The 22,489-nt window shown below is 36.8% G+C and overlaps 1 protein-coding gene and 1 long non-coding RNA gene across 3 annotated transcripts in view; one reads left to right on the forward strand and one right to left on the reverse strand.

Annotated features, from left to right (window-relative positions):
* LOC122316968 (phospholipase D delta-like) overlaps positions 1-11,678 on the forward strand; it is a 38,869-nt gene extending 27,191 nt beyond the window's left edge. Inside the window, exons 4-10 of the mRNA XM_043133842.1 lie at positions 7,130-7,435; positions 7,584-7,658; positions 7,866-8,013; positions 8,469-8,617; positions 9,026-9,178; positions 10,457-10,657; positions 10,973-11,678. Coding sequence (XP_042989776.1) covers positions 7,130-7,435; positions 7,584-7,658; positions 7,866-8,013; positions 8,469-8,617; positions 9,026-9,178; positions 10,457-10,657; positions 10,973-11,269 — 1,329 coding nt within the window. The 3' untranslated portion in view covers positions 11,270-11,678. The remainder of the gene's footprint in view (positions 1-7,129; positions 7,436-7,583; positions 7,659-7,865; positions 8,014-8,468; positions 8,618-9,025; positions 9,179-10,456; positions 10,658-10,972) is intronic.
* LOC122316969 lies at positions 8,591-22,489 on the reverse strand. Of its 2 annotated transcripts, XR_006244335.1 has the most exons (4): positions 22,286-22,489; positions 22,016-22,121; positions 9,554-9,638; positions 8,591-8,892 (listed from the first exon to the last, which is right to left on the reverse strand). It is a non-coding gene; the product is annotated as an uncharacterized LOC122316969 (long non-coding RNA). The 2 variants fall into 2 exon arrangements; XR_006244334.1 differs by lacking the exons at positions 8,591-8,892; positions 9,554-9,638 and having other exon boundaries at positions 21,736-22,121.

Raw genomic sequence — 22,489 nt, forward strand, 5'->3', positions numbered from 1 at the left:
AGTTAATCTTATAATATAGTTCTTAGCTCTGATACCAATTATTGCTTAGATGACTAACACAAGAGGGGGGTGAATTGAGTTGTATTAAAAAAAATAACAATTATAAATCAAATATACAATATAAAATATAAACAAAATACGAAATAACAATAAATATAAAGTGTAAGGATAAGAGAGAAGCAAACTCAGTATGTTAACGAGGTTCAGCCTCAATGCCTACGTTATCGCCTCAAGTTACCCCTTGAGGATTTCCAAATTCACTATTCAACCTCCTTCAGGTAGAGATAGAAACCTATTACACCTTTGAACAACACCGTTCCAAAGGATCCATGTAGAACACACTCTACACTTACAATCACCTTACATGTGGTGATTCAACTATTCCCTGTATAGAACAATTTCTACACACATAAGGGTTATACACACCTTTTTACTGATACAAGAGTTAATAGTGTGTAGGTTATTAGAAAACACTCCTCAATGAGTGGAATAAGAACAATACAGCGCAAACTATATCTCTCAAAATGAACAAGAATTAAGACTTAATGCTTAGAGAAGAGAGAATGAATGTTTTGAATGAATGTTGTATGCTCTTGGTGTTGTAAATGTAAAACTCTCAAATGATCTATTTATAGGCATATAAGACTTCATATTCAAATTTAAAAAGATTCATATGTCAAAGGAAATATCATTCACTTTTTCAAAAAATTCAAATAAAAGGTTCTTCGTTTTCAATTGTCAAAGACAATTTCATTCATTTTTCAAATACTTTAAACCTAATTTTTTACTTTTGACATGTGACAAAATGAGCACACTCTACTTTTCAAAAAATTCAAACCTAATTTTTACTTTTTGCATATGACAAAAGGAGCACATTTTACTTTTCAAAATTTTCAAACAAAAACATCTGCTTTTTGTGTAAGTCAAAAAAAGTATCAATCACTTTTGAAAATATTCAAATAAAATATGCACATGTGAAAGATGACAATCAATCATCTTTAATATTTTCAAAGTTCAACCATTTAATCAATGTATGCACATGTGAAAGATGAAAATCAATCATCTTTGAAAATTTTCAAATTTAATTTTTAAAATATTCATACACATGTGGAAAATGTATTTTAATGCTTTATGATAAAATATTAATTTTGAACCTTAATCTTAATTTCAAATTTTTAAGAGATTTACATCATTACTCTATCACTTTAATGTGAATTTGTTCCCTTCTTGCTTATACTTGTTTCCTTAATGTGCTTGACTCCATTGTGTAGACAACTTGAGTTTGAGATTCTTTTATTCTTTCAATTCATTTGTTATCATCAAAATCCATGTGTAGATATATAATTACACAAAACTTGAAACTTTGGATTCAACAGAGGTCTACCAAGTCAACCCCCCATTGAGCGAAGGACCAGGGCAAGGAGATCGAGGTTAGCTTTTTCGGTGAGCAATGGAGCACCCTAGAGTATTCCTGGCATTTCCTACACCTCTGCACATATTCCTCGGCATCCTTCATGGTGCACAACCAATAGTATCCTACCTGCATCGCTTTGCCCTTTAGCACCCTGCCTCCAGAGTGGTCGCTGCAGATTCCCTCATGTATTTATGCTAGCACATGTTGGACTTGCTCATTTGAAATGCACCTCAAGAGAGGGATGTTGTATCCTCTTCGGTTCAATATGCCATCAACTATGGTGTACCTTGCCGCTTGGTACCTAACCTTTCTAGCCCTTTGTCTGTCACTAGGTACTTCATCGGTGTCCAGATACTTGAGGATGTTCGTAGCCCATTCTGGTGCTCCTGGCTTGATCTCCAACATCTCAGTCCCAACGGCCGACACTTTAGTTGTCCTAAGGATGACCAATTATGGAATCGGGGTGGTTTCTTGCCCTGACCCTATTTTTGCCAACCTGTTCACCTTGTGATTCTCAGCCTTTAGGATTTGCTGTATCTGAAAATACTTGAAGTGAGTGCGCTCGGCCTTTATCAGTGTTAGATACTTCTTCAGCTTCTAGCTTTTCATCATAAACTCTCCCCGCACCTAGCTGACCACCACTTGGGAGTCGGCTCGAACCTCCACCTCTTCAACGCCCAAAGACTCGACGATCATCACGCCAAAGAAAAGCACCTCATACTTTGCCTCGTTGTTTGTAGTTTTGAATGCCAACTTAATAATATGCACTCCCACTCCCCCTCTAACATAACAGGACAACCTATTGACAAAGACTTGCCAGGGCTTCATGGGTTGTGCATGTTCAATTTCCCAGGGGAAGCCTATGAACTCTATAATGAAATCCACCAATACATGTCCCTTTATGGAGGTGTGCGATGCATACTTGATGTCAAATTCGCTTAGTTGGTGAGGCGGCCAAGGGCGTCCGGCCTCTGTAGGACCTTTTTCAGGAGGGGTCTCAATGAGGACGTTAACTGGGTGGGCTTAGAAATAGGGTCGGAGCTTCCGAATGGTTACCACGAAAGTGAAGACAAGTTACTCAATGCTCAGGTATTTGGCATTGGCCCCCCTATAAGCCCAACTGACATAGTATACCGGCCTCTAGACCCTGCCATAGTCTCATACTAGGGCCAAAGAGGCCGCTTGTCGAGAGACAGATAAGTATAAGATTAAACCTTCCCCGCACTTGGGTTGGCTGAGCAATGGGGGGCTGGTTAGGTATTTTTTAGGGCTGTGAATGCCTCGTCACACTCCTCATTCCAGTTCTAGGCCTTCCGCAAAAGCTTGAAGAAAGGAAGGCACTTGTCGGTTGACTTTGATACAAAGCGGTTGAGGGCCCCCACTTGGCCCGCAAGCTTCTAGACATTGTTAATGCTTCTCAGATGAGGCTTATTGAGGATGGCCCCCACCTTCTCTGAGTTGGCTTCGATTCCCCATTCTGACACCATGAAGCCTAGGAACTTCCCAAAGCCCAGATCGAATATGCATTTTGCCGGGTTTAGCTTCATCTTGTACTACCTCAACACTGCAAAGATCTCTCGGGTGTTGTGTGGGATTTTTGCTCTTGACCAACAAGTTGTCTACGTAGACCTCCATATTTATCCCAATTTGGTCCTTGAACATATGATTGACCAACAGCTGGTAGGTGGCCCCTGCATTCTTCATGCCAAACAACATGGCTGAGAAACAATATAACCCCTGGTTTGTAATGAATGATGTCTTTTCCTCATCATCCAAGTTCATGTAGATATGATTGTACCCAGAGTAAGTGTCCATAAAGCTCAGCATTCGGTGGCCTACTATTGAGTCTAAGATGAGGTCAATGTGCCTGCTGTTGAGTCTACGATGAGGTCGATGTGAGGAAGTAGAAAGATGTCCTTCAAGCAGGTCTTGTTCAGATCGGTGAAGTCCATGCAGATTCTCCACTGGCCGTTCGATTTCTTTACAAGCACCACATTGGACAACCAGTCTGAGTAGTGCGCTTCCCGTATGAAACCTGCAGCGAGTAGTTAGCCGACTTCTGAGGCAATGGCGGTATTCTTTTCTGCGCTAAAGCTCCTACGCCTCTGTCTTACTCCTTTGGCTCGAGGGTCCACACTCAGGTGATGCTGCATGATCACTGGGTCAATTCCTGGCACGTCTTCTTGACTCCAGGCAAAAATGTCGCGATGTTCCACAAGGAGCTGTTGTAGGATAGCCCTCATTTCGACAATCATTCCAGTGCCGATCTTGGCTGTGGTTTCTGGTCGGTTTGGGTCCAATAGGACTAATTTTAGTGGCTCATTTGACTCTACCTTCGTGAGTGTGTACTCATCCCGTACTTCGCCCTCTGCTAGGGCGTACTCGAGTGCAGGTAGGAGGACAGTTTATGCCCCCTCCCTTGTTTGCACAGTGCTAGTCCCCTCCTCCCCTAGCATCTTGCAGTTTGTCAATAACACCATCACGTGTCTCCTTCTTTATTCCTTCTGGTTACGTTATTTTCATGGTCTATGTTTCCACTCTTATCTGTGCCATTGCCTTGCCATGCTCCCGAGCTATCTAAGAATAGGTTCTCGCAAGCAAATGAAGGACACGTAAAAATTCTTTAAGATCCTACAGACGGCACCATTGTTGACATCATGTTTCATATGCTTTTGAGCTGAGCCCTCAACAACTCGAGTTTTCAATTTTGGGCCTATAAACACAGAGAACACACCAAGTGGAGGCAACCATGTGGTGGTCGGGGTAGCCTACGATGCTAAAGTTATTAAAAATGCAGCATGGGAAATGTGTAGAAGGGTAGTAGGAGTAAAGAAAGTTTAGAGAGTCTAATCCTTGTTCTGAAGCCTAGGAGTCATTTTTATACCTGGATCTTGGGACTAGAGCCTATGCCCCTGTCGCCCAAGGGAGGTATGCTCCCAGTATCTTCTTCACTCAAATGTGATGTGGTCCTCTTGTAGGAGCATTTAATGCGGCATGGCCTCTATCCTATCTATCCGTCGCAGGGGTGATGCGTCGAATCGCACCCTCTCTCTTTGCTCATTGTTAGAGGGTTCTCAGTCCCCTACCCGTACAGGCCACTAGCTGATTTTACTCCTCTGGGGTCAGGTGACATGGTGGGAACCCAAGTGCCCCTTGCTCCTTTTTCCTTGGATCGAGGCATACCTGGCCAGCCTAAGCCTCACACACTTAAGCCTATGTTTCTGGGCCGAAGACCCTTAGGGGAAAAAAACCCCCTAATAGAACTAACCGACAAAACTCAATGTCGCATTGACATGCATTTTATTTTCTTTAGCAACCCAACAACTACTTCTGTTTGGGGCATCATCCACTCTACACCAAAAAGATGGAAGACTAAGCCCCCATATTCTTCTAGCTACATTACTGTGCAGCAAAAGGTGATCAATTGTCTCCCTATTCTTCTTGCACATGTAGCTCCAATTCATCACTAGGCTTATTCACAAATTGTCAGTTAGAATCTTCCTTAAGGTAGTTGTCCACACCAAGAACACCACCTACAAAGGAGCTTTCTTCCACCAAATGCCAAAGGAAAAGGAGTACCCCACAATTTCAAAGATTTTTTTTTTTTTTTGAAGAGTAAGAATAGGGCTAGTTTGGTTACACAAAACCAAACTATCTCATCTCATTCAATCATTACAACTTTCTCAATTTTTCATACAAAATATAATAAAAAATTTAATTTTTTCGAATCTCAAAACAAAAGTAATATTAAAAAATTATATTATAACAACATTTTATTCAATTTTCAACAAAACATCTCATCTAATCTTATCTGAACTATGTAACCAAATTATTTTAAAGAAAATTTCAGACCTTGAACTTCCTCTTTTTAGATGAAACCCACAAGATCTTGACTCATCACCTCCTCCCATCCATATATGGTACAAATGGTTAAGGGCTGGTTTGGATGTCCAAAGCATCTCATCTGTATCTCATCTGGGTTGTACGGTCCCAGAGTTTTGCCTATCTAAACGTTATCTTTCATTTCTAAGTTTTGAAAACATCCACTTAAATAAATAGTGTGAAACAATGCAAAACTGACGTGAACAATACATGAACAGTGCAAAATCTCTAGGATTCAGATACTCTCAAAACTGTGGGATGCAAACTTTTTTCAATTCCTAAAAAGTAAAAACTATTTCATCTCATCTCACTATCTAAATATTTTTTTTTTACAAACTATTTTATCTCATCTTAATTTATAAATTTTATTTCTATTTAAAGTATCTCATCTGATTTGAACTGGTTAACCAAATGATGCCTAAATAGCAAAGAAAGCGACTCCACTTCCCAATCTTGTGCTGATTGAATGAAAGCGATGTTTCATTGTCTAATGTTGTTGGATAGTAGACCAGAATCAATCGTGGAGGCCTCTTTCCCCCAACAAGTTTTGGACAACAAAAAAAAAAAAACAAACTACCTTCGAGGGCTGATCATAACCAAACATCATGCTAGAATTTGATTTTAGCCCTATCACCACCTTGGATATGATACAGTTCGAGAAAATATCTCACCCTTTTCTTATGTTTTTCCACACTCCAACTCCATAAGATTTGCCTTTATCGTCAGAGCACCACCCTCCCTGCATATTGTCCTACTTGACTTCGACCACTGAATGGTGTGAGGGCTCCGCCTTCTGTTGCAAAGAACCATAGCCATTTTCCTAGCATGGTGCAGTTGAATCAAGTTTAACTCAACCCTTGCGAGGAAACTGGAGTACAGATCTTTGGCCAGCTAACTAGATAAAGCTTAAACTCATATCTGATTCAGTCCACAAGAGATCCCACAGAATCTTGTGTACCTTCTAATATGATTGTATATTTTCCTTTTCATTATTTCTTTCAGGCAAGAGAAGGCATCTATAGTTTCTTTGTGATAGTTCTTGACATATAACGTTTTCTAACACCACCAGCTCTCACCCCCCCCCCCCCCCTCTTCTTATTTTTGGCTAGGCATTATACTATATTGCTTCACTTGAGTCCATCTTAATTCAGGGTAGAAATCATATTTGCTATGGGATTCCCTCATGGTCCTATGACCATAGGCCTGGGGAATTCCTGGAATATAATACGATGTACTTAGCATGTTCTTTGGAATTTGAGACTGCAGGCTGGTAGTTCTCTATAGGATTATGAAGGTATTAATTACCTTCCTTATGTTGTCCATTATCATTTATACAGAGATGCTACAAAAGCAGAATTTCGATTCATGAGATTGTCTTATCCGAAAAAAGAGAATACTTTTATCAATTTTCTCTAGTGCACTTAAAAGTTATATTCATATTCATATTGTTCTTCCAATTGATAGCACTGTGACATTTAAATAATATATATCGTAGCTGCGATTATGTGGGTACAAGTTTTAGGTGAATAAAGCTTATGTAGATTAATTATTAACTCAGGTCCGTTCTAGCCCCAGTGCTGCTATTTCTCAATTATCTGTTGTCAACTATCTTTGTACTACATACCATTATGCAACTGGGAATTTTGTTTCTTATCATTCTTTAAAGTTTATCAAGTGTGAAATTGAATTTTCCTTGATTTAATGATTTCTTAGGCTGCATTCTACAGTCTACTTTGTATTTTATATGGATCACTTGCTCAACTAGAACTAATGCTGTAACAATTGTTTCCTTTTTATATCCTTGTGCTTTCCCCCCATGTTTTCTACGAATAGCCTGGAACTAAGGCTCCTAGGCAACCACGGCATGACCTGCACAGCAGAGTTGAAGGGCCTGCTGCATACGATGTTCTTATAAACTTTGAGCAGCGTTGGAGGAAAGCAACGAGATGGAAAGAGTTTGTACTACTAAAAAAGGTTGCCACCCATTGGCATGATGACTCCTTAATAAAAATTGAACGCATCTCTTGGATACAAAGTCCTGATGTATCTGCTTTAAAGAATGGTACTACATCTGTTCCGGAAGATGATCCGTGCTTGTGGCTTTCTAGTGAAGATGATCCTGAATGCTGGCATGCTCAGGTTTGATTTGTTAGTTTCTTTCGGGTAAAAATTTCCTCTTTTTTGGCCTTTTTGGGGGGAGGGGAGCAGCTAGGGTAGAAGGATGAAAAATTCCTTTTTCGATCCAATTATTCCATTCAATATCAGTGCATTTATTTTGACTTTGCAGATTCTTCGGTCCATTGATTCAGGATCAGTGAAAGGATTTCCAAAAACCAATGATGTTGTCAAGGCACGAGATGGTGTATGATCTTCATCTTCTTGTTTTTTCCCCTTTCATTCCCTTTCTTATTTATATTTTCCTACATTGTTCACTTTATTTCGAAAATACAATTTGTATTGGTAAGATTTTCATCACCTCTTTGTTGGAACTGAGACCCATACTTCCATTATATTGGTTGTACGTTATTCTATACTTCCCTAATTTCAAATTAACCTTTTTCTACTGCAGAACCTTATTTGCTCCAAAAATTTGGTTATTGATAAAAGCATTCAAACAGGATACATCCAGGCGATCAGATCTGCTAAACATTTCATATACATTGAAAATCAGTATTTTCTTGGATCATCGTATGCATGGCCATCATATAAAAATGCAGGTCATGATTATAAACTTCTGTTACTTCTTGGTGTTTTACTTAGTTGTCTATACAATCTTGTTTCCATCCTTGGACCAAAATTCCCTTTTAGCGGAGTATTTACTATAAGACTAATGTTCTTGAGATATCAGAATCGAAGCACTTTATGTTGAGAAGTAGTCTCTATATTTATGTTTTCTATTTGCTTTCCTAGCGGACTAGTTTACACGTTATCTAACTATATTAAATGCTGCCACATGCTAATTCATCCACAAAAATTGATTAAGATTGTCAAGGACCGGCTCGCTTGTTCTCTCAATTCTTCTTTAACATTATTTGTGGCCTTTGCATTCTTGGATTCTAATTTCCTATATATATATATATATATATTTGGATAAAAATCATGTCCTGAACACCATATCTTAGTTGTTGAATAGAATATTTTCTCAAATTTTTGACTTTCATTGTGTGAGCAGGAGCTGATAATCTAATCCCAATGGAGTTGGCATTAAAGATTGCAAGTAAAATTAGAGCAAATGAGAGATTTGCAGTGTATATTGTCATACCAATGTGGCCTGAGGGTGATCCAAAATCTTTAACCATGCAAGAAATTCTCTTTTGGCAGGTAATTTTTTATCTAATTTCTGAATTGTACACACTGGAAATATTGCTACATGTTTTGAGACAAACAAGATAGATACAGATAGTTGGTACATTCTGACAACAAAAACCAACAAAAAAAAAATTAAATATTTTTTTTTTCTTTTGCACCGTTCACCTGTTTCTCTAGCCCTTAGTCTCCCCTTACATTGCCACCGATCAGTAGGCTGTATTCTTGGCAACCCGGTTCTGTCTGATTGCCATTCCCCAAGTTATTAGACTCACCTGGAGCATGTTATCCTGTATTTTGCTTCTTGGTTTTAGTCTTTGATATGAAGATGTTACATGGAAAGTACAAAAAGCATTTAATATTGATAATAACAAAAGAAGCAATGCAATTTACGTCCTAGCTTTTGCACACTTGTTCTTGCAGAGCCAAACAATGCAAATGATGTACAATATAGTTGCAACGGAATTGAAAGCCATGGAGCGCATGGACTTGCATCCTCGAGATTTTCTCAATTTCTATTGCCTAGGTAATCGGGAACATATTCCCGAGGAAATCTCGAGTGATAATGGTGTTAAGGTAATAGTCCATAGGAATTCTATTTTTCTGTTGCTCTAAATTGTCATGATTATTGGAAGTAGTTGGTCTATAATTTCTAATGGTAAGAAATTATTTCATTTCTGACAACCGTTGCCTTCAGATACAACTCAAAGTAATTATGCACTCAAATATAGTGCCCTAAAATTTAAAGACTAGCTTTTTTGCTTAAATCAACCCACCAGTAAGATGAATTTTAATACTTTCATCTATGAGATAATCTAGTATCATTGAAGAATGTTGTCGTTATGTTAGTAAGGTGTAACTCCTTGTGATTGGCTCAAGTCTAAGGTTTGAACCCTTGGGTGCAAACAATTTCTTGGGGCCATTCTCACCTGTGAAAAGCCGATGATTTACCTTATTTTTATGATGGGGACGTGCTGCACAGATCCAGGGTTCAATTGGTTAAAAAGACATGTTGCATTTGCAGTCTCCGGGATTCCTTGCCATAAAAAATGGAAAAAGTTATAAGGATATTAGTAGTGCTTGTGAAACATCAATGTCTGTTTAAATTAAGGCCTGAAACAGAATATGAAATTCTATTCTCAGCTGAATAATGCCAGCATACATGTTCAATCTGTTGTCCTAAGGAATAGTTATCAAATAGCTTCCATTGCTTTTTTTATTTATTTACATGTATCAATTATTGAATTCTTTTGTCTAAAAAGCACAGGAAAGAATGGACCTCTTTGGGTTTTCTGGTTGTCCAGGCCTCCAGCTCTACAAATTCCTGAGCCAATCGTGCCTAGTTGCTTAGGGTGCTGCAGTTATTTTGATTTTTTCTCGAAGAACCTTAGCCCTTTTAACGTGTTTCGGCTAGTTTTTAATGGGGCTTGCTCTGTTTTATGACTAGAAGACTAAATAATCTCATCATTATCTGTTTTTATTTATTTATGGTATTTTGACAATGGAATGATCTTGTTGGTCTCTAATTTGGACTTCTCTTAGCTATAGGAATTGTGCCCTTTTCTTTATTAAATAGGATGACACTTTATCTTGCCATATATTGCAAATTGCATGTAATAAAAAATCCTATTCAAAATTGTTTGTCATGTGATTTTCCATTTTAATGTTTTTCCTCATATGTGTTTTATTTAAATTTTGTTTATTTTTTCTCTCTATGATACAATGGGGGTTCACATAATTTTAAATTTTATGCATCCTGATATGTTGTGTTATTAACTTGTCATTGAAATACAGTTTTGTTTTATATCTTGCAAGAAAATCGTTTTTATTTGTCCATAATTAAACTTTTCTCAGGTCTCGGATTCACAAAAGTCCAGGAGGTTTATGATTTATGTACATGCCAAGGGAATGATTGTTGATGATGAATACGTAATAGTGGGATCTGCCAATATTAACCAGAGATCCATGGCTGGTACAAAGGACACTGAGTTGGCTATGGCTGCATATCAACCCCATCACACTTGGGCTAGAAGGAAGAAGCAGCCACACGGTCAGGTCTGTAAAGTTTTTCTTGCTTGACATTTATTAATTTCTTCCAAAGTTTTCATTTCAGCTTCTTTCTTGGGGCTTGGAGGAGGGTGTTACTAGAAATAATGAAACAGTTAAATAATGTGTTTCACATAGATGTGTTTCTTCCTTTGGGTGGCTGACAGTTGGTCAGAGTGAGGAAGAGTGATGATGGTGATTAATCTTTTCTAAGATTTGACCTGCATTTTCACATTAGGTTTTTTACTTAGGTTCTCTAACAAATAACAAGAACTCCACTGTCCCTGTATTCAGAATATGGTTTAAGACTATACACACATGCAGGTCTATGGATACAGAATATCACTGTGGTGTGAGCATCTTGCCATGAAGGATACATGCTTCGAGGAGCCAGAGAGTTTGGAATGTGTGAAGACAGTGAATGAGATTGCTTATGATAATTGGAACAGATTTTCAACTGCAGAATTCACACTATTGAAGGGCCACCTTCTCCAGTATCCTATGATTGTAGATGCTGATGGGACGGTTAGCCCCCTGCCTGGATATGAGAATTTCCCCGATGTAGGTGGACGAGTACTTGGTTCTCATTCCACTACCGTTCCTGACATCCTAACTACATAATCACCTCCCATCGTCATGTTCGTGCGTGATTGTTAAGGAATGATTCCGTGACAGGTTCGCAGGATATTTATTATTTATGTTAAATTGAAAGTATCACGATTTGTGCTCTCTGTGTGCCTCCTTCACTGTCTGTCATGTTGTCCAGATGCTGAATGCCACCATGAGATGGTTGAAATGTTGTGAATATTTGCTTGATAAGGGATTCAGGATATAGGGTTTCTCGATCTTCAAATATTCTTCACGAGAGAAGTGGGCCAAATTTAACAAAAGCAAAATGATCTTGAATTGTTGACTGCTCTAAAATGGTTGAATTGCTGACTGTTCAATATGAGTAGTCGTTTTGTTTTTTCTTCTTAATGCAAAGCCATTGATATTAGTTTGACTGAAAATACATTAGAGGTGTTTATTTTTTCCTGATCTCATTGAATTATCTTCATTTTCTTCCTTCTTGATCCTATGTAATCTTTCGAATGTGTCAAGTGTATGCATTGTAAAATGGATGAGACTCATCCTCTACACTAAACATGTCATGAATTTGGTCCACTTTTAACTGTACTACGTCAAACTGGCTCCCCAAAATCATGGACGTCAAGATATCTCATTGTTGGAGAAAAATGCCTTTTTAGGCTAATGTTTGGGCACTTAGATGAGGTGAGATTCATAGTTTTCTTTCCAAACATCACTCAAACACTCACTTAATCTGAGTGAGCTAGAGGACAATAAAAGAAAAAAAAAAAAAGAGATATCAAAGTAGTATCGGATGATAGTTAGAATATTTCCTGTGCTAAGAAGATATAGCAAAAACTCATCCTTGCAAGGAGTGAAACTCAGAACTTGACTCATTGCAGCCACCACCGGCAATGATTGGTCTTAGTTGGAACTATTGAGGGATTGGGTACCCTTATACAGTTCAAGAGCTTCACCACCTGATGAATACAAAATCCCCACGCTTTGTTTTCCATACTGAAATGAAGTGTAATAGATAGAGGATAGAAAGGACCAAAACCCAATTGGGCTTTCATAGGAGCTTTATTGTGGAAAGCATAGGATGGAGTGGAGGACTAGCTTTTTACTCAAAGGTACATATCTCTCAAAATGTCACAAATAGACACAGGAAACATTTGGCTCCTAACAGGCTTTTATGGGAATCCTTCAACATAAAAAAGGCCTGACAATTGGAAGCTATTGAAAGAATTGAAACCTATTGAGATCTTGGCCTGGATCTGCAAGGGACTACAAATGCCTTGATTTGATCCACAAATGGGCAAAATCTTTGTCCTGTCATGTGGTCTTTGATGAGCTCTTATTTCCTTTTGCATGTGTTCATCATACACCTCCCCGCTCATCGAATTGTTGATTATGTGTCTTCTTTGATTATTTTTAGCAACAATGTGAAGAATTGATAACTCATTAAAACAAGCACCCCAACTCCTATTTTAATTGAAAGGTTCAGGTGGCTCTCCTGTTGCATTGGTGTTTTCACTCCCCACTCTCCACCATATCCACTATATCTCAGAAGTAGTCATAGGTAGTATGACGGGTGATCAATCACCAAACCATTAGTCTTAACTCTGACTTTAATGAAATTATCCACCAAAATGAAAAATCTGGAGCAGCACTAAGACCCCATAAGCAAATGGAGGAATTTTGAGAAGTGATCGAAGAATTTGGCCTTAGTGACCTTGGCTATCAAGGGTCTCGATTTACATGGAGCAATAATAGAGAAAGGGAAGAATTTTACCAAAGAAATATTGTATTGAGCTCTAGCAAACTCTCAATGGCACAACTTATTTTCTGAAGCGAAAGTTACCACATTGGCTGCACAAACTTCATATCAATATCCATTACTCCATGAATTAGGGACTATGGAGAATGAAGTAAGGAGAATAAGGCCTTTCAGATATGAAGCAAATTGGGCAAGAATGGAAGATTGTAATGACATTGTCAGGCAAGCCTGGAATCATGAATTTTATCCTTTAATCAAGATTACAAACACCACAAAAGGATTGACAAGGTGCAAGGAAGCTCTTAAGCAGTGGAGTAAAGTAGCCTTCATCTCAAAAAAGAAGTTATTAACACTAAGCTCTCTCAGCTCAAAGTATTAGAGGAAGCAAATGATGGAGATATCTCAGTACAAGTAACCTAAATAAGAAAGTTGATGCATTCTTTGAAGAGGACTTAAAATGGAATCAAAGAGTAAAGCAAAGATGGCTAAAGGATGGGGACAAGAACACCAAATTATTTCAAATGCGTGTGAACCAAAGAAGGAACTCCAATTTTTTTCAAAAGCATATCTGATGGAGAAGGAAAAACAGCAATAACACATGAGGGTATCTGCTCTATTTCCAAGCTTTCTTTCATGGCCTATTTAATACCTCCAATCCTACAGGAATAGAGGAATGTACTCAATCTTTAAGGCCAACTATATCAGAGTAAATGAACATCATATTGCTCTAAGAAATTTCATTTTCAAAGATTGAGGATGCCATATTTCAAATAAATGGTTTTAGCTCCCTTGGACCAGATGGATTTCTAGTTGGTTTCTTTCAGAATCATTGGAAAATTGTTAGCAAAAGAGTTTGTAATGCAGTTATAGTAGCTTTAAACTCTGATTCTTGGTCTCTGTTATGGTCCCAGAAGTAAGAACAGTAATATAAACAATATAAGAGAATCAAGAACAAGAAAGATGATAATAGTTACGCCTTGGGATGTTCGAGGCTCCCAATTCCTCCCAAAAGAAATGACAAACAAATACAACATATTTTCCAGATCCCCCAACAAGGAGCCCTTTGCTCTACATATACTAGAACAACTAACTAAGACCATGGGCTAATTCTACTAACATTAACTAGGCCCATGGGCCACTAAACAACTTCACAACTCAATTAAAGTAAAAGGTAACAACTAAGTTGGACATCAAGCCCAGCCCACTTACGGGATTCATAACAAATTCTCTCCCTTTAAAGAACCTTGTCCTCAAGGTTCCAATTTAGCATTTCCACCTCTGTTGCTATTCAAATCTATCAAAATCCAACATCATGGACAAAAAATCGTCTGCATATCTGGCTAGTAATTCCAGAATTTTTCCATCAAGATATACATCATTAAGGTTCTGCCATCTATCAGTCACAATTGCATATTTGCCTTCCTTCCCTCTACAGCTAAGGCCCTAGACAAGCCTCTCCAACTTGCAAAATGCCAGGATAAACACAAAATGCTTCAATGGCTGCGTTTTTACTCAAAGGATCTGCTCCAAGCTTGATGACGTGACCAACTGTATGGAGCAAGCTCAAGCCGCGTGTTGAGATTGTATGGAGGCTTTGAACCATTGTGATGAGCTGAAGGGCTACAGGTACCAAGAAGATTTCTATAGAGAAATCATCCATGCTTGCATTGATTAAATTTATGGTGAGGTAGAGGATTTCAGACATGAGTTCAATTCTTCTATGAACCTCAATCAGCCAGTCAATGAGAATAGCCCACATCTTGACATTGATTTTAGGCTGTGGGTCCATGTAATCTTGCACTCGACTGTCATCTTCTGTGAGCTTGTAAAACTTGTAGATATCACCTACATCTTCAACTGCTATCCAAAAAACAAGATCAAACCCGTTTGTGTCAAACAGCATTAAAGCCAACAATCCAAATCTCATTCCAGCTACATAACCCATCATAGCATAGTGAAGCATAAAAAATGCCTTCGCCCCCATTTCTTCTTCATTTCCTCTGTCAAAGGGCCACAATATTTGTTCCTCTATCAATTTCCAAAGTTGTATCAACTTCATCCCATACCACCCAAAAACACCCTCAAGTGGCAATATATCAAACAGATAAGGTGCAAAAAAATTCTTACTCTTCAAATTTTCAATACTCTCCACCATGCGGGCCTTTTTATCACTCTTCATCAAACCAAATATTGCTAGTGTACACTTTTCATCTCTTCTAGAATTACCTATACGGCAACCATGCTGTTCAGCAGGGGCAGTGTGCTGAAAATTAGTTGCCTGCATTGCAACATTTTCAATCTCCTCTTCAGCATTTGCATCCTCCACCATTTGATCAGTGTATCCTCTCAGTCGAGTAAGTTGCTTCACCCAAACTTTTACAATCTGGCGAATTCGACCAAGAACCTCCTCGCTCTTGGCAGCTTCTAGTTTTATCTTGTTAAGCCTAGCATCTACCAAGAACTTCTCCAGTTCTTTGTTTCTCTGTCTATCAACTTTACTGGGCCCCGCCGTTGATATCGATTTCTCTATATGGAATGCAATGTAATCTCCATCACCGCTTCCGAAATTATACTCACTATACTCATCGACTTCCTTTGCTAGAATCGATCTCAAATAACCCGCTTCTTGTTTTTCCTCATCGTTTCAACTAGAATAATTATAGTTGTCCATCGAAATCACAATAACATTGGGCATAAACTTGAGTATCTTTTCTATGAACACAGCATTACTAGTCGTTCCTCTAGGATTTATTTCTCTCCCTCTATCAAAGGGCTTAAACACCACTTTAAGTAGTAATTCATTAAACAAATAATGAACCAAAAGTTTCTTACCGATAACAACGAGTCCATCCCTCTGCAGTTTCACTGCTTCATGAGCCTTCTTTGGACCTCTAAGAATAATCATGGCATGATATTTCTTTAGCTCAGCCATTAAATGAGAAGTGGGATCTGAAAGTGGGTAAAATAAATTTGGTTTCCCAATATCGGATGGAAGAGGCATTGCTATGAAGATAACTTCCGTGGGTGTTACCACTATCCTCTCCACTCCAACTGCCTTCTTTTTTTCTTCCTTCATGATTTTGTCTTCATCATTCGTTTCAGTTTCTTGGTACATTACCGATTTCTGTATTTCTTCTATCTCTATTACCGTATCTTCGTCCTCCTCGTATTGCCACTCCCGGAGAGTTGATTGTTGTGTTTCTTCAGTTGAATCCGTATCTCCCAAGTTCTCTTCGGCGTCCTCCTGGTCTTGCCATTCCACGAAAGATTCTTGCATCCTCTTGCAATTTTGCTTCATTCCCTTCACTATTTCTTTCATCTCCAGCACTTTATCCAAAATCTTTTCCATTAAAAACAAGTTTTCTTGCTGTGTAGATCTTGTATACCCAGCCATTTAGAATCGAAAGTCTCTTGATACCACTTGTTATGGTCCCAGAAGTAAGAACAGTAATATAAACAATACAAGAGAATCAAGAACAAGAAAGATGATAATAGTTATGCCTTGGGATGTTCGAGGCTCCCAATTCCTCCCAAAAGAAATGACAAACAAATTCAACAATATTTTCCAGATCCCCCAACGAGGAGCCCTTTGCTCTACATATACTAGAACAGCTAACTAAGGTCATGGGCTAATTCTACTAACATTAACTAGGCCCATGGGCCACTAAACAACTTCACAACTCAATTAAAGTAAAAGGTAACAACTAAGTTAGACATCAAGCCCAGCCCACTTATGGGATTCATAACAGTCTCAAAGAATAGTTGAGAGAGATGGAGCAAGATGTCGGCAGCCTCAATCTCATCGGCAATTAACTCACTGAGCGGAACGTCCTCGGCGGCCTCAATCCTTAAACAGAGAAAAGTTGATTTGCGTGACTTTAGGCCTCAACTCTTGCTTGGGGAAAAGAATGCAATGACGAACAAAGGGAGGCAATGATGAATGAGAAGAGAATGGGGAGGGCTAGCTATGGTTTTATTTGCATGACTTTAGGCGGGTTGAAACCAACATTCCACATGTACGACCTGAAAATACTTGTAACCTGCATTTATCGGCCGGGTCGGGTCGGATCATTTAGATGGGTAGGGCCTACAATTTTTCTGCCCAGGCCTACTATGAAAGGTAAAGTTCTTTTGTTAGCAAATAAGAAAGTAGTGTTAGATCATAAATATAATCATGACATGTATAAATAGTGTTCTTTTTTAGAATGAATAGAGTCTATCATTAAAACATTAATTTTTTATGTAAATCTTATATTTATTTATTTATTTTAAAAGAATACACGTACTCTATAATTATAAATCCTATTTCTTAATAAGAATTATATTAGTTAAAAGATAAAAGCTCACGTTACAAGTGCAATGATTACGATGAGGGTCTTTTGTGAAAGTTGTTGGCAATTCAAAGGGAGTGCTTCCATTTTGGGGGTGGAATATTGTGGGTGGGTGGGAGTTCAAGTTTGTGCTTTGTCTGATCACCCACTTGCAAGCAGTGGATGATGGTACTTATTCACCAAATTAGCAGTAAATCAAACTAACTTTATATTGAAACACGGATACTTTCTATCTTATTGTAATATATTTTTCAATTAAATGTTATAAATATATATATTATAATAATATTATGTATTAAAAAAATAATATTAAATATAATTTTAGTTTGTTTAAATCTCGTGCCTGTTCTTACCAAAAAAGGAAAAAAGAAATAAAGCCCAAGGTCAATAGTTAAAAATTTAATTTTTATGTGAATTTTATCTTTATTTATTTATTTATTTTTCAGGAGCCATCTTTATTTAATGTATCTATTCATAGTCCATTGATGTTTGAGTATGGACCACAAACTAATTCACTGGTTTAATTGTCCAAGGGGCTGGGCTGGGCTGGGCTGACAGTACTGTTGTAAACTACTGGGCTTGGACTTCATGGTTCATATGAAAAAGAGGGTTTATAACCATTCCGGCCCATATCTTCTTTCAACGAGTCTTATCTGTCTTTGCGAAGGACATTAAGCTATTATCTCAAATCAAATCATGAGAAATCATGTCGGTAGAATACATTTTATTTAAAATGTTATATACTTCTTCTTGGGGACTAAATTGGCAGGTTCCGACTATTTGAAACCTATAACGAATAACAAAAGAAGAAATAAAGTTAAAGATGAGGCAATAAATAGATAAAATAAAGAAGAGATAAATTAAAAAATGTTAGTTCAGACTCTTTAAAAGAAAAAGTTTCACAAGATAAATCAGATTCTATCACTTTAAAGAAGAAAATATATCTCTATAAAAGGAGGAGATATGTATAAGTGAAATGAATTATCAACGTACGACTGGAGGAATGGACGACTTTGTTATAGTAAATTCTTTCATTGTATCGAGTGACATGTGAGGTCATGAGAAATTGTAAAACATCAATCATAGTGAATTTTGTTCCCAAACAACTCGTAGATATAGGTTTTTATGCCGAATCACGTAAATTTTTATATATTTATTTTATTTATTTTTATATGCTTATTTATTTATATGAATGTGAAGAGTATTGTATCGACTTTCAAATTGCCAATGTAGGCCTGGAATCATTCTTCTCATTTCGATTTATTGTGCAATTTTATGCAGTAATACTTCTTTTAAAAAAAAATGGAGGAAAATTCGAAGAAAATACAACAGAAAGTATCATCCATTATGTGGGGCAATTGGACCATAAAAGTGAACCCCACCACTTCGTCTCAATGGATTGTGATGTTAATTGCCATTTCACCTATTTCCACTAGAGTATTGTCAAAATAGAGCATAAAGGCGAACCCCAATTTCCTCGTTGCAATCGATTTTGACGTTGCCTTTTCATCTATATTTTCACGTGAGTTTTGTCACATAAAAAAGGGGGGCATTTTCTATGAGGAAAACTCTACTTTACTGTCAGAATGTGACCACTCAACTTAGGGTTGTAAATTTAGGAGTAAACCGGAAAACCAATCCGGAACCGGTTTCTAAAATGCCAAAATCAGTGAAAACTGGTCTGTTCCGGTTCCATGATTTTTATGATTGAATCGGACCGGTTCACTATAATATATATTTAAATTAATTTTTTTAATATTATATATAATATTTTTTGATAATGTTATTATAATTTATAATATAAATCTTTAATCTTAAACATGAAAATTTTATTTGATCATATGCAGTTCTTTTATTATAGAATTTTTTTTACACAATAGTTTTTTTATATGTTTGTAAATAGTAACAGATTTTTAATAAAACCTATTTTTTTTAAACCATTTTTTTTAATAAACATATTTTTATGAAAAATTTACATTTTCTTAAAACCAAAAAACCGAATTGAACCAGACCTAAAATCAGTAAGATCAGAGGTACCGGTTTAGGATGGTAACTGGTACGTAATCGGTTTTGAAAAATGTAAAACCGGTGTATACCGGTTCGGTCCTAAATTTTTCTAAAACAGGATCAGGCCGGACTGGACCAATTACACCCCTAGCTCCATTTGACTGCTCCTGAATTTTTTTTACTTTTTATTTTTACTTTTAATGATTAAGGAAGTAATTTTTAGTATATTAGTGTATTTTTTTACTTTTTAAAAATATTTTAAAAAAATGTGAAAGGAAAATGAACTAAAAAATAAAAATCTCAAAGTGTCCTAGTAGTAAGAAAGAGCACTGCTACTCAGACGACAGAGTAGCACCTCTCCTTCTACAATTGGGGTTAGTTATGGACATCATTTATCACTGCATCCCAATCCACCATAGGTTAAAACGCCCAAATAAATTAACTGGTCATTTTAAAAAAATAAATACATAAATTAACGTAATACGTTAAATTGTAAAATTATTTTTATTATAAAATATATAAATATATATATATATAATATCATATGAATTTTATGAATTATTTTTATAAAATCACTTTGTGATTGTACCACCCGATCATTAAATCTATCACCACCCTTCAGCTTATTTGCTTTATAAGGTTCATTGTAGTATTTGGGTTTTCAGATTAATTATGATATTTAAAGATTTGATGCGTAAGATATTGCTTATTGCGTGACTTATTATATTCACAAAAAATTGAGTATCGATGTTTGCTTTTGTAAGCTGATATTTCAAGATTATACATTAGCAATTTGTTTGATTTATATTTGAAAAAAACTTTCAAATAGAATTTTTTCTTTTTGAATATATTCAAACATACTCTCGAGATATGTTCAGTGCTTCTAGAAATTCATGATTCGCAAACTTAATTGATCCAAACATGTTTTTAGCATACCCTCGACTATCACAAAACTTAAAACATAAAACACTTTTGACATGGTAATACAATTAAAGCATTTAGTCAAAATATCTCTCATTGTTAGCTTACATGACTTGTTTTTTTTTCCTCATTGACTTATTTGCATTAGAAATAAATTTTTTTACACCTCAATTCAAAGTGATTTTTCTTCTTCTTCTTCTTCTTGATAGGCAATTCAACGTGAAATTAATATTAACATAAGGTGACTGACAGTTTTGATACTTTCAATTAATAAGGCTTCGTTTGGATATTAAAATGAGTTGAATTCTTTATGAATATTAATAACTTGAGATGATAGAGTGGATTTTATAGAACCCACCTAAGATGAAGATAAATGTGTTTATATGTTAAAATTAGTTTAAATATATTTATAAAAACTTGAAAAAATATTATAGATCCCACTTGTAAAACTCACTTCTGATTACCTAAGGGTCACTTTCTCTTGCCTAAGACACAATTATCATGATCACGTGCTTGAAGCACGTAAGTACGATTATAAGTACGATTTTACACTGCACTCATAAGTAAGAGCAGATGAAGTGTGGATGGGAGTAATTACACTGCACTCATAAACTAAGTTTCTGGTCAGTATGGCATGATAGTCAAATAGTTCCTCTCTCTACATGTCATTGCATGCTTTTCATTTGCAATAAGTTCAAACATACTGGAAAAAGGGGAATGCGTACTCCAGAAATTATATCATTCATCCAAAGTGTATCCATGTCTGAATTTCATTAAAGAGCTAAGACCAAACTTAACCATGGAACCAGATGCATGATAGCATCGTGCTCTTAAGTTCCTGCACTGTACCAGTGATAAAAATACTCTGTACATTTAAAATGAGGGCAAAATATCTTATGAAAATAGATAAAGATTGTAAAAATAAAGTAATTTAAAGAGTATAAATTAATATAAAGTAGCCCCAATTTGTAAAATTGATTCCTTATGAGTTCGATCATGTTTGTAAAAGAACAGCAATTATAATTGACAAAAGCCAAGCTATGCAACATATTTAAGCTACATTTAAACATGGGACATAAACATATTCATAATGATCAGTGATCATTACCATTGATGTAATGATCGTTTCATGTAATATCATATGCTATCATTGGTTCCTGAATCAAAGTAAGCCTGCATAAATTATTGCTTCTGGTTCTGTTTCGCTCAAGCTAGTAAATGACGTGTTTGTATTTTACAGTAGCAGCATCGGCTCTTACTCTGTCGAATCATCTAATGTACATCCATTCTATGTCATTGATTTTGTTTCAACCTAATGTAGATCCATTCATAAGGTTGCAGTGTTTGGAATATGTGATTCCAACCTCCTTGATTCCCCCCATTTATTTTTCTGGTTCACTAACTTTTTATCTCCGACCAAAGGAATATAATGACATAAAGTGAGGTAAAAGAAAGGCATGAGCAGTGGACCATCAGTCCGCTATATCTAATACAGGGACCACCATTTAGTTAATTAAAAGATGGATCAAAAGATTAGTTGGATCACATATTCGAGTCTTCTAGTTGGATCAAACCAGATTTCCACATTCCAACGACACCCACACATCACAAACCAGATTCCCACATTCCAGATTTCCACATTCCAACGACACCCAAACATCACAAACCAGATTTCCACATTCCAAGAAAAAAAAAATCGTCATCCACATTCCATTTTCTGGAAAAAAACAGAGACAGAGAAAAAAAATTGGCTTGGCTTACCAGGAGGCGATGGGGCCACGACGGTGGCAAACGATGACGGCGTGGGGATTTGGGAGAAATGCTTCGGCTGCTGGTAAGACCGTAAGAAGATGAAATCGTGGGTCACCTGCAAGGATGTGGGTATGAAGTAATATGATGAAGATGAAGATAAAGATGAAATAGAAAGTGATGTCTCAAGGGATAAATGGGAAGTGAAATCGGAAGCGGGTCTTACTTGTAAAAAAGATGAAGATGAAATCGTGAGAAGTAAATGGATGGAAATGAAGTTACCTGCCATAGGAAGAAAGAGAACTGGAAAATTGGTCGCGTAGCCCAAGAGTGATGAAGAAGACCAAAGCCAACTCAAAAGCGCGAAATGAATTTGTTCTTCGAGTGAAATGCGCGAAATGAAGCCGCCAGCGGGATGAGAATTTTTTATGCCAAAATGTTATTTTCCACCAGCAATAGCTCAATAATTTTGGTCATGAGAATATT

The sequence above is a fragment of the Carya illinoinensis genome, chromosome 7 (assembly GCF_018687715.1).
Source record: "Carya illinoinensis cultivar Pawnee chromosome 7, C.illinoinensisPawnee_v1, whole genome shotgun sequence".
NCBI lineage: Eukaryota > Viridiplantae > Streptophyta > Magnoliopsida > Fagales > Juglandaceae > Carya > Carya illinoinensis.